Here is a 12,748-nt window from a genome sequence, read left to right on the forward strand (position 1 = left end):
AAATCTATTGGGGCCTCAAAACCAGGCCACAAAGCAACGGTATGTGTAAAAGAAGCCTTAGGGCACAGTGGCCTCCATAATCCTTAAATGGAAAAAGTTTGGGACAACCAGAAGTCTTCCTAGACCCGGCCGTCCAGCCAAACAGCAATCGTGGGAGAAGAGCCTTAGTGAGAGAGGTAAAGAAGAACCCCAAGATCACTGTGGCTGAGCTCCAGAGATGCAGTAGGGAGATGGGAGAAAGTTCCACAAAGTCAACTATCACTGCAGCCCTCCACCATTCGGGCCTTTATGGCAGAGTGGCCCTACCGAAGCCTCTCCTCAGTGCAAGACATATGAAAGCCTCATAGTTTCCTAAAAAAAAACATGAAGGACTCCCAGACTGAGAAATAAGATTCTCTGGTCTGATGAGACGAAGATAGACCTTTGTGGTGATAATTCTAAGCGGTATGTGTGGAGAAAACCAGGCACTGCTCATCACCTGCCCAATACAATCCCAACAGTGAAACGTGGTGGTGGCAGCATCATGCTATGGGGGTGTTTTTCAGCTGCAGGGACAGGACGACTGGTTGTCATTGAAGGAAACATGAATGTGGCCAAGTACAGAGATATCCTGGATGAAAACCTCTTCCAGAGTGCTCTGGACCTCAAACTTGGCCGAAGGTTCACCTTCCAACAAGACAATGACCCTAAGCACACAGCTAAAATAACAAAGGAGCTGCTTCAGAACAACTCTGTGACCATTCCTGACCGGCCCAGCCAGATCCCTGAGCTAAACCCAATGGAGCATCTCTGGAGAGACCTGAAAATGGCTGTCCACCAACGTTCACCATCCAACCTGACGGAACTGGAGAGGATCTGCAAGGAAGAATGGCCGAGGATCCCCAAATCCAGAGGTGAAAACTTGTATCATTCCCAAGAAGAGTCATGGCTGTACTAGCTCAAAAGGTGCTTCTACTCAATACTGAGCAAAGGGGCAGAAGACTTACTGTATGACCATGTGATATTTCAGTTTTTCTTTTTTAATAAATTTGCAAAAATTTCTACATTTCTGGGTTTTTTTTCCAGTCAAGATGGGGTGCAGAGTGCACATTAATGAGAAAAAAATGATGTTCTTGAATTTACCAAATGGCTGCAATGATACAAAGAGTGAAAAATGTAAAGGGGTCTGAGTACTTTCCGTACCCGCTGTATGTTACCGTCTGGTGAATGGCTGGCTGCAGCTGCTTCTCCCGGCTCGTGGTCTCGGGAGACTGCCGTGTTACTCCCTGCGGGGTCGATGCAGCTTCTTTACACTTGTTCTTTGCTCTTCTTTCACAGTTTGTATTCTGCAGTCTGTTTGCATCGATTCCATATGGAATCGCGTCTCGCGAGCTTTAGGGAACTTGGCTTTGGACCCCCTAAACAGTGTGATAATCCACCAGTCTGGTAAGTGAGGACACGTCGCCCATGTCTGCTCCGCATTCTATAAATGTACGATGGAATCTCTGTGGCTGAGGGAACTTGGCCTCCTAACTGGTGACGTCCGGGATTCGGCCGCGCTCGCTGCTCATCCTCAGGTCTCTATGAACAATGATTTGCACTGCAGTGTGGTAATAGAGATCAGCGATTGCCCCGTCTTTGGATATCACATTCTAACCATTAATGCTCTAGCTTTCAATGATATTGGGGAAAATGGTCAGCTGGCCATTAGTTAATCGTGGCCTGCACTAGTGCTCGCCGCAGCGTTGTACTGGAATGCTGACTGCGCCAATCACAAGTATACGTATACTGGGAGCATGGACCCATGGTTGTGCTCCATGCCCCACTGGTGATGGGCACTTAACAGTGGGTAATATTACTTCGTTAGGGGTCACGTCTGTGCGTGTAGTTACACTCGCTGGTTCCCACCGTCTTTGCCCGTTTTCATCCCCGCTCTGGCACCGCTCTACTGCAAGCTTGACTGGCAGACCCCGCACAGTAGTTGCTATGTGAAGCGGAGGTCACTTTTTAAGATCTTTTCAATGTCTCTGGGACTCTACCGTGACATCTGGGGCACACAATGATCCCGCGTGTTACAAGCCCTTTTGGGATGCTGGAGTGGCGCTGACAGCAGGTGAAGATGCCGACCGGTGACTGTATACCTACATGACTTTTACAATGTTTTCTTTTCATTTTTTTCCAATGTTTAAGATCTAATAGATTGAAACGCGTTTGTTTGGCTATGTGTTTTCAATTAGTTTTATCAAGATGCATTATAGATATAATTTTTAATATTTTGAAATAAAAATGGACTTTTGTAATGAAGACTTTTGGATGCTGGACCTAATTCCCTTTCTTCAATTATCCTTGCTGCGCAGTGAGTGTCCTTTCAATCAAATTCAAGAAGGGTTGGCTTCTGTACATGACTTACACTTGCATATGTGATCGCTAACAAAGGGATAGAAAAACAAACAACCCCCTTAAAGTGGTCCTTTAACTTTTTATCTCCTGTCTGTGGTGTAACCCTAATATATTGATGGACCCTATGGTATAACGTGTCCTATAACCCCAGAGGAGCGGACCCCACAGTCTACAGTGTGTCCTGTATACCATATACAAATTGTCTCTTCAGAGAGGAAGAGGACTAGAAGTCTAGTGCCACCTATTGGAAGTAGCAATCCTAACTGTCAATGTCGACCCTTTAACGAGCGTTGTCACATGACTTAGGATAAAATCCAAACCAGAATCTCAATTTTCAGACACTGTGTTTCGGGGTCCTGCCCCTCGCCAGTGCAAAGTAGAGATCTGGTTTGGCTGATTGAGAGGCGTCTGACCGTGATCCAAGAAGTATCGTTTCTCCTTGCGGAGAGTGACATGATAAGCATGCCGAGGAGAGGAGACTTAAAGCTGCAATGCTCCTCTGGGAAATATGCAAATTGTCTCTTCAGAGAGGAAGAGTCGACATTGACTGTTAGGATTGCTACTTCCAATAGGTGGCACTAGAGTTCTAGTCCTCTTCCTCTCTGAAGAGACAATTTGCATATTTCCCAGAGGAGCATTGTGGCTTTAAGTCTCCTCTCCTCGACATGCTTATCATGTCACTCTCCACAAGGAGAAACAATACTTCTTGTATCCCTGTATAGAGATGAGTGGTGTTCGAGTCAAACTGTTCGCCAATTTCAAATTCGAGCTGTTTTGGGCGGTGTTCCAGTCGTTCGCCGAACCTGAACAATTTGCTTAAAATTCGGCTGTTCGAGTTTCTGCTCGACAACTGTTCGTTCACCAAAAGCCTAACTTGATTTTCACATTAAAACTGTTTATCATTGTTAATGGACTGTTTCAGTGTATAGTGGGGGGGGGATAGATCTGTGCTGAAATAATGGCGATCTACATTATTTTTTTTTTTTCCTTTCCCTCATTTACAGAGGGGCGGTGCAGTCTCTCAGCCTATCAGCAGTGCACACACACAGCAAAGTGCATGTGTCATTGGCTGTGTGTGTCACATGTCCTTGCCCTATAAGAACCAGCCATTTTCCCCGTCGCCACCATTTCCTCACTGCTGCAGCTTAGTGTTAGACGGCACCGCTGCTGCTGTGGGCGCTATACAGTCTAAGTGTTAATTGCGAGCGAATTTGTAGTTAGATCGAGAGAGATAGGTTTAGGGAGTCGGGACTAGTTGTAATATCAGCCCTTTTCAGGGTAGGTTACAGCAGTTCATAGCACTTTTTGCTAGGAGGCAGGTTTGTGCCAGTCCTGTGCAAGTGTTCGTCACAGCATTTGGTGTAATCTAGCTCAGCCAATCCTTTTGGCCTAGTAGCATTGTCTTGTAGTCATCTGAGTAGGCCGCATGTGAAGCTAGCTACACCGCCTGTGTATCTAATAATTTTTTTACTGCATCTAACCCAGTAAATAATTTTGGGCCTAGGAGCAGTGTCTGCACGTCAGTGGAGTAGCCCGCCTGTGAAGCTACACCGCCTGTGTATCTAAATTTTTACTGCATTTAACCCAGTAAATCGTTTTGGGCTTAGTAGCAGTGTCTGCGCGTCAGCGGAGTATCCTGCCTGTGGAACTAGCTACACCGCCTGTGTATCTAAATTTTTACTGCATCTAACCCAGTAAATCGTTTTGGGCTAGTACCACAGTTTGGCCACTCAGCTCTGCTCGGGTTCCATCCATCGTTTTTTGTGCCAACAACTACAGAGTTGCCAATTAGTTAAGCACCAAAATGAATGGCAAAAGGCCTGCTGCTGGTGGAAAGGGGAATAGGCGTGTTGGAAAGGGGGAAAAGAGGTTGTGTCCGTGGGGTAGGTGGTAAAGCAACAGTAACATCTGCAGAAGAAAGACCATCTTCCAGCCAAAGTAAGATGTCTACTTATTTCGTGGACAATCTGATATGATCCCTTTCTTACGAGCATTGCTACAAATTCCAGATGAGGCACAAAAACAGCAGGTGCTTGAACGGATATCAAGTGCTCATTCAAGTGGGCTCTCCTCCACCTCAACTTCAACATCACAAATACTCCAGTCCTCAGAGGTGTCACCCCAATCGCACTTGCTTCCTCACAGCTCCCAAGTCTCCAGCTGCCCGTCCGAGCATGGGGGTAACACACATGGTTGAGTCTGTAGAGCTGTTTACGCATACTATAGCCTGGGAATCAGCGGTCTGCTCCAGAACTTCTGTGAATCCAGACAAGGAAATGATCTGCACTGATGCCCAGAATCTTTGAGAGTCTTATCCAGGCCCAGATGAAGAAGGTTCTGAGCATAATGTAGACCCTCGTTCCCAAACTGTAACTCCTGTTGGTGGAGACAATGAGGAAGATGATGATGAGACTGAGATACCTGATTGGAATGAAAACTTGACTTTTCGGTCAAGGCAGAAAGAGGTTGGCTCTGAGGACGACTGGTGTGAGAACACACAGGATGATGATGACGAGGTTGGAGACCCCACTTACTGTCAACCCACAGTCACAATTTGCATATTTCCAAGAGGAACATTGCGGCTTTAAGTCTCCTCACGTCGACACGCTTAACATGTCACTCTCCGCAAGGAGAAACGATACTTCTTGGATCCCTGTGTAGAGATGAGCGGTGTTCGAGTCGAACTGTTCGCCAATTTCAAATTCGAGCTGTTTTGGGCGGTGTTCCTGTCGTTCGCCGAACTCGAACAATTTGCTTAAAATTCGGCTGTTCGAGTTTCTGCTCGATAACTGTTCGTTCACCAAAAGCCTAACTTGATTTTCACATTAAAACTGTTTAGCAATGTTAATAGACGTGTATAGTGTGTGTGTGTGTGTGGGGGGGGGGGACGATAGATCTGTGCTGAAATAATGCCGATCTCCGTTTGTTTGTTTTTTTTCCCCCTTTCCTGCATTTACAGAGGGGCGGTGCAGTCTCTCAGCCTATCAGCAGTGCACACACACAGCAAAGTGCATGTGTCATTGGCTGTGTATGTCACATGTCCTTGCCCTATAAGAACCAGCCATTTTCCCCGTCGCCACCATTTCCTCACTGCCGCAGCTTCGTGTTAGACGGCACCGCTGCTGTTGTGGGCGCTATACAGTCTAAGTGTTAATTGCGAGCGAATTTGTAGTTAGATCGAGAGAGATAGGTTTAGGGAGTCGGGACTAGTTGTAATATCAGCCATTTTCAGGGTAGGTTACAGCAGTTCATAGCACTTTTTCCAGGCAGGTCTGTGCCAGTCCTGTGCAAGTGTTTGTCACAGCATTTGGTGTAATCTAGCTCAGCCAATCCTTTTGGGCCTAGTGGCATTGTCTGGTAGTCATCTGAGTAGGCCACATGTGAAGCTAGCTACACCGCCTGTGTATCTAATAATTTTTTACTGCATCTAACCCAGTAAATAATTTTGGGCCTAGGGGCAGTGTCTGCACGTCAGCGGAGTAGCCCGCATGTGAAGCTAGCTACACTGCCTGTAGGAGGAAGAAGTGGAGGACGAACTGGCTCTGGGCATGGAAGTCTCATCAGATGAGGGAGACCTTGATCAAATTTCTGTTGTGAGAGGTTGGGGAGAGAGGGCAGAGGAAGGAAGCATGATTCTCACCTCGCCGCCACCAAGGCAACAAGGACTTGGTCCTCCTGGACGCGCAAGACACATGAGTGCCTTCTTGCTGCACTACCTGCAACATGACCCTCGGATTGTCAGAATCTGAAGTAATGCCGACTACTGGGTTGCCACACTCTTAGATCCCCGATACAAAAGTAAATTTGGCTAAATAATTCCTGCCATAGAAAGGGATTCACGCATGCAGGAGTATCAGCAGAGACTGTTACAGAATCTTACATCACCAGTGGTGCACGTAGGGAATCTCTGAGTTCTAACTTGCCAACCGTGGGACTGTCGAGTCATCACTCAAACCGTAACAGTAACATCGTACCTGGTGGTAACAGCAATTTTTTCCAATTGTTTCAAGATTTTTTTTTTAGACCATCCTTTGCAAGGCCACAGGAGACAAGAAGTCTGACGCACAGCCAATGCCTAGAGAGGATGGTACAAGAGTATCTCCAAGTTAACATCGATGCCATGACTGTGGAACTGGACCCTTGCTCATGTTGGGCTTCCGATCTGGAAAAATGGCCTGAGCTCGCCACTCACGCCTTGGAGATCTTGTCATGCCCCGCAGCCAGCGTTCTCTCTGAACTTGTGTTCAGCGCTGCTGGTGGTGTGCTGACAGATAAGCGCACGCGGCTGTCCAGTGACAATGTAGACAGACTAACGTTCATCAAGATGAAGAAATCCTGGATCCACAAGGACTTTTCTATCCCTGTGTCATCCTGGGGAGACTAAAAGCTTGATGATTTTTGAAAATCACCTCACCAACCGTTTTAAAAAACTCTGGCGAAATTTATGCCACTTAAGTGGTGTCTGTGGCCCAATTTTTGGAAAAAATGGAGACTCTTTTTGGAGTCCCCTTGCTGTGTTTTACATGACGTTGGCATCGTCAATTCCAGGTGGGTGAGGTCGCCCCCCCCCCCCTTTTAACCTTTAGAAACTACATACACTATGGCTTGGGGTAACAGATGGTTGAGTCTGCAGAGCTGTTTACTCATACTCTGGCCTGGGATTCAGAGGTCTGCTTCAAAGCTTCAGTGTCTGCTAGTCAGCAGAGTACCCCACCCATGAAGCAAGCTACACCGCCTTCTTTCTTTCTCAGTCTAACCCCTCGGCTCTGGGGTGTCCGCTCTCCCTCCAGCTCTCTCTCCAGCTCTCTCCTTCTCACAGGTGGACTACCGCGTGTATTCACACTGTGGCGAATCTTTTGGGCCCAGGCATAAGAAGTCGTCGAGGTAATGGATAATATGTGCCCCCCTTAGAAACGTCCATGACAATCCATTCGAGGAAGCAACTAAACGCCTCAAATAGTGAGCAGGATATGGAGCACCCCATGGGCAAACAGCGATCTATGCAATATGCTCCTTCACAGAAGCAGCCCAATAGGCGGACACTATTCGGAGGCACAGGTAGTAACCGGAACACCCCTCAATGTCTGTTTTGGCCATTAGGGTTCCCCTTCCCAACTTCTTGACCCACCTGATTGCCTCGTCAAAGGAGGTACAGTATATAGTACTGTACTTGGTTCCGCGTCGATGTTGTCGTTTACTGACCTGCCCCTTGGACATGACAAATGGTGGATTAGTCTGAATGTATTGGGTTCCTTTTTTGGCACGACTACCAACGGGGATACCACTACATCTTCTAAGGAAAGTGTTCTGAATGGACCCGCCGCCATTCTACTTAAAGATTTTTTTTTTTTTTTTTTTTTTGTTCATCAAGATGTCTGTGTGTTGGTAGAGTGAGTTTAGATTTTTACTCCAGCCTTTCTTGATTTTAGAAGGGCATGTCATGCCTATATCTGTGTCTCCTCCTCCTTTTACTCCTCCGCCTAATTTCTTTTCGCATGACTATATGTACTTGTGAATTTTCCATGTGTTTGTTGTGTCTTCTGAGCAGTTTGTCAGCTTTTAGACACCTTTTAAGGTGTTTTCTATGTGCTTGTGTTTGCCTGCCATTGGTTTCAATGGGGTTCGACGGTGTTCGTTGAACACGCCCCAATTCGACGAACCGAACTCGAACACTAGGGAGGTGGCTCAACACTATCCCTGTATAGCATAATAACCCTCATATGAGCTAACCCCAGAGGAGCGGACCCCACGGACTAACTTGTGTCCTACATCTACGATATAATTGTCTAAGGGGTACTTCCGTCTTTCTGTCTATCCTTCTTTCTGTCGCGGTTATTCGTTCGCTGATTGGTCTCGGCAGCTGCCTGTCAAGGCTGCCGCGACCAATCAGCGACGCGCACAGTCTGGAAGAAAACGGCCGCTCCTTACTCCCCGCACTCACTGCCCGGCGCCCGCATACACCCCTCCGCTCACCGCTCACACAGGGTTAATGCCGGCGGTAACGGACCACGTTATGCCGCGGGTAACGCACTCCGTTACCGCTGCTATTAACCCTGTGTGACCACCTTTTTACTATTCATGCTGCCTATGCGGCATGAATAGTAAAACGATCTAATGTTAAAAATAATAAAAAATCGTTATATACTCACCGTCCGTCGGCCCCTTAATCGACAGCAGGCCTGCCTGACGCTCCGGTGACCGCTCCATGCTGCGATCTCGCGAGATGATGACGTAGCGGTCTCGCGAGACCGCTACGTCATCATCTCGCGAGACCGCAATGCACTCCTGGGACCGGAGCGCGCGAGGAGCGTCGGTAAAGGCCTCGCGTCGGTAAAAGCCTCGCTTGGATCCGGGAGCTCCGGAAGGTGAGTATATAACTATTTTTTATTTTTTATTTTTTTTAACAGGGATATGATGCCCACATTGCTATATACTGCGTGGGCTGGGCAATATACTACGTGGCTGTGCTATATACTACGTGGCTGGGCAATATACTGCGTGGGCTGCGCAATGTACAACGTGGGCTGCGCAATGTACTGCGTGGGCTGCGCAATGTACTGCGTGGGCTGCGCAATGTACTGCGTGGGCTGCGCAATGTACTGCGTGGGCTGCGCAATGTACTGCGTGGGCTGCGCAATGTACTGTGTGGGCTGCGCTATACACTACGCATACATATTCTAGAATACCAGATGCTTTAGAATCGGGCCACCATCTAGTATCCTAATAACCTTCATGTATCAGCTAACCCCAAATAAATAATAATAATCTTTATTTATATAGCGCCAACATATTCCGCAGCACTTTACAATTAAGCAGGGACATATACAGACAAATTCAATACAAGTTAAGACAATTTAAACAGTGACATTAGGAGTGAGCTCCCTGCTCGCAAGCTTACAATCTACAAGGAAAGGGGGGTACACAATAGGTGAAAAGTGCTTGTTATTTATTAACCCCAAAGGAGTGGACCCCACAGTATAAAATGTGTCCTGTATACCCTAATAATCCTCATATGAGCTAACGCCAGAGGAGCAGACCCCACAGACTAACATGTGTCCTACATATCCTAATAACCCTCATATATCGGCTAACCCCAGAGGAGCGGACCCCACAGTATAAAATGTGTCCTGTAAACCCTAATAACCCTCATATATTGGCTAACCCCAGAGGAGCGGACCCCACAGTATAAAATGTGTCCTGTATACCCTAATAACCCTCATATATCGGCTAACCCCAGAGGAGGGGACCCCACTGACTAACGTGTCCTACATACCCTAATTATTATTTATTTACCGTATATAGCACCATTGATTCCATGGTGCTGTATATGAGAAGGGGTTACATACAAATTACAGATATCACTTACAGTAAATAAACTATCAATGACAGGCTGATACAGAGGGGTGAGGACCCTGCCCCCGCGGGCTTACATTCTACAGGATTATGGGGAAGGAGACAATAGGTTGAAGGTTGCAGCAGCTCCGGTGTTTGTGAGGCGGTAGCTCCGGTAGTGGTGAGGAGGCAGCGGGGTCAGTGCAGACTGTAGGCTTTCCTGAAGAGGTGGGTTTTCAGGTTCCGTCTGAAGGATCCGATTGTGGGTGATAGTCGGACATGTTGGGGCAAAGAATTCCAGAGGATGGGGGATATTTGGGAGAGGTCTTGGAGGCGAATAGGTGAGGAGCGAATAAGTGTGGAGGAGAGAAGGAGATCTTGGGAGGACAGGAGATTACGTGAGGGAAGATATATGGAGATTAGATCAGAGATATATGGAGGAGACAGATTATAGATGACTTTGTATGTCAGTATTAGTCATTTGAACTGGATACGCTGAGGGAATGGGAGCCAGTGAAGAGATTTGCAGAGGGGGGAGGCGGAGGAGTAGTGAGGAGAGAGATGGATTAGTCGGGCAGCAGAGTTAAGGATGGACTGGAGAGGTGCGAGGGTGTTAGCAGGGAGGCCGCAGAAAAGGATGTTGCAGTAGTCGAGGCGGGAGATGATGAGGGCATGCACAAGCATTGTAGTAGATTGAGGGTTGAGGAAAGGACGGATTCTGTAAATATTTTTGAGCTGGAGGCGACAGGAGGTGGAAAGAGCTTGGATGTGCGGCTTGAAGGACAGGGCAGAGACAATGATTACTCCGAGGCAGCGGACTTCCGGTACGGGGGAAAGCATGATGTCATTAATTGCGATAGATACAGTAGGTCAGGTAAGGAAGATCTGTGAGATAGAGGAAAGATGATGAGTTCAGATTTGTCCACATTGAGTTTGAGGAAGTGAGAGGAGAAGGAGGATATGGCTGATAGGCACTCCGGGATTCTGGACAGCAGAGAGGTGACTTCTGGGCCAGAGAGGTAGATCTGAGTGTCCTCAGCATAAAGGTGATACTGGAATCCATGGGACTTTGAGTTGTCCCAGGCCAAGTGTATAGATTGAGAAGAGTAGGGGTCCTATAACAGAGCCTTGGGGGACTCCCAACAGAGAGAGGGTGGGATGAGGAGGTAGTGTGGGAGTGGGAGACGCTGAATGTGCGGTTGGAAAGGTATGAGGAGATCCAGGATTGGGCGAGGTCTTTCATGCCAAAGGAGGAGATGATCTGTAGTAGGAGGAAGTGGTCAAAGCAGAGGACAAGTCTAGGAGGAGGAGTATAGAGTATTGTCCGTTAGCTTTGGCTGTAAGTAGGTCATTAGTAATTTTGGTTAGGACAGTCTCAGTGGAATGATGGGGAAGGAAACATAGTAACATAGTTAGCAAGGCCGAAAAAAGCCAATCGTCCATTCAGTTCAGCCTATATTCCTATATTCCATCAGAATAAATCCCCAGATCTACATCCTTCTAAAGATCCTAATCACTGTAAGATAAAATATTGTTACGCTCCAGGAAGATATCCAGGCCTGTCTTGAACCCCTCGACTGAGTTCGCCATCACCACCTCCTCAGGCAAGGAATTCCAGATTCTCACTGCCCTAACAGTAAAGAATCCTCTTCTATGCTGGTGGAAAAACCTTCTCTCCTCCAGACGCAGAGAATGCCTCCTTGTGACCGTCACCTTCCTTGGTATAAACAGATCCTCGGAGTGATATTTGTATTGTCCCCTTATACATGGTTATTAGTTCACCCCTCAGTCGTCTTTTTTTCTAGACTAAATAATCCTAATTGTGTTAATCTCTCTGGGTATTGTAGCTTCCCCATCCCCTTTATTAACTTAGTTACCCTCCTTTGTACTCACTCTAGTTCCTTTATATCCTTCCTGAGCATCGGTACCCAAAATTGTACACAGTACTCCATGTGCGGTCTAACCGGAGATTTGTACAGAGGCAGTATAATGCTCTCATCATGTGTATCCAGACCTCTTTTAATGCACCCCATGATCCTGTTTGCCTTGGCAGCGGCTGCCTGGCACTGGCTGTTCCAGGTAAGTTTATCGTTAACTAGGATCCCCAAGTCCTTCTCCATGTCAGATTTACCCAGTGATTTCCTGTTTAGTGTGTAATGGCGATATTGATTCCTTCTTCCCATGTGTATAACTGTCACGAATCCCATCGTAAGTCAGGGATCCCACCAATAATATGTCACGGTTCACGGGGAGGATACCTTTATTATCCCCACCACTCACACCAATTTGTCATGAACTGGGGTTGTTTGGTTGCCCCTGGTTCTTTCTGAAGGGGATTTATCTATTTCCCAGTTCCGGTTTGGAACCTGCAGCTCTCTGGCGCCCCCCTTACCCTCAGGTCAGTCAGGGTACTGCAGAAAGGCTGCTTGCAATGTACTGGCTATTGGGCATGCTGCAGTGAGGGCGATATATCTACTCCCACTCAGGCGGGAACAATAATTATCAATGCCGCCGGTCGCTACAAAGACTCCCAAGCGCACAGGACAAATCCACTGCCACTAGCTCTGATTTCGTAATTATTAACGGCTCCGGAGCCAACCCAAATCAGTAGCATAATTCACTTCAGAGGACGCGACAGTACGTTAAGAGCAAGGAGAGGCAAGCTAGTAGTTTTATATTTTACTCCAAAAAAGGTAGGCAGTGTTTACAAAGTATAAAAAGATATTATAAAGAAGACAAATATCATATGTACAATACAATTACAAATAAAATGAGATTAAAGTTGAAAAGAACACTTACATTTTGTTACGCCATCTTATTTCATGGCTGGCTGTGTGCTGTGGAGGAGGGGGAGCATATATCCAGATGCATCACCCCTGTATAGCAGCTAGACCCTGGACAAAGACACGTGAAACCTCCTGCTTCACTCAGTTGTTTCCTAGCCTAAAACCAAAGCCCTCCCCCTGTGGTGACCTCACTTAGAGGCTGGATACTCCCTTGTCTTATCATTATGAAAACCCATCATCTCGCATATCTT

General features: G+C 47.0%; 1 protein-coding gene across 1 annotated transcript in view; it reads left to right on the forward strand.

Moving 5' to 3' along the window:
- The window catches only part of ARMC5 (armadillo repeat containing 5), a 45,854-nt gene that overhangs the window by 11,607 nt on the left and 21,499 nt on the right, over positions 1–12,748 (forward strand). Inside the window, exon 3 of the mRNA XM_077273573.1 lies at positions 1,318–1,425. Within this exon, the coding sequence (XP_077129688.1) occupies positions 1,318–1,425 (108 nt within the window). The remainder of the gene's footprint in view (positions 1–1,317; positions 1,426–12,748) is intronic.

Source organism: Ranitomeya variabilis, chromosome 7, assembly GCF_051348905.1.
Source record: "Ranitomeya variabilis isolate aRanVar5 chromosome 7, aRanVar5.hap1, whole genome shotgun sequence".
Lineage (NCBI taxonomy): Eukaryota > Metazoa > Chordata > Amphibia > Anura > Dendrobatidae > Ranitomeya > Ranitomeya variabilis.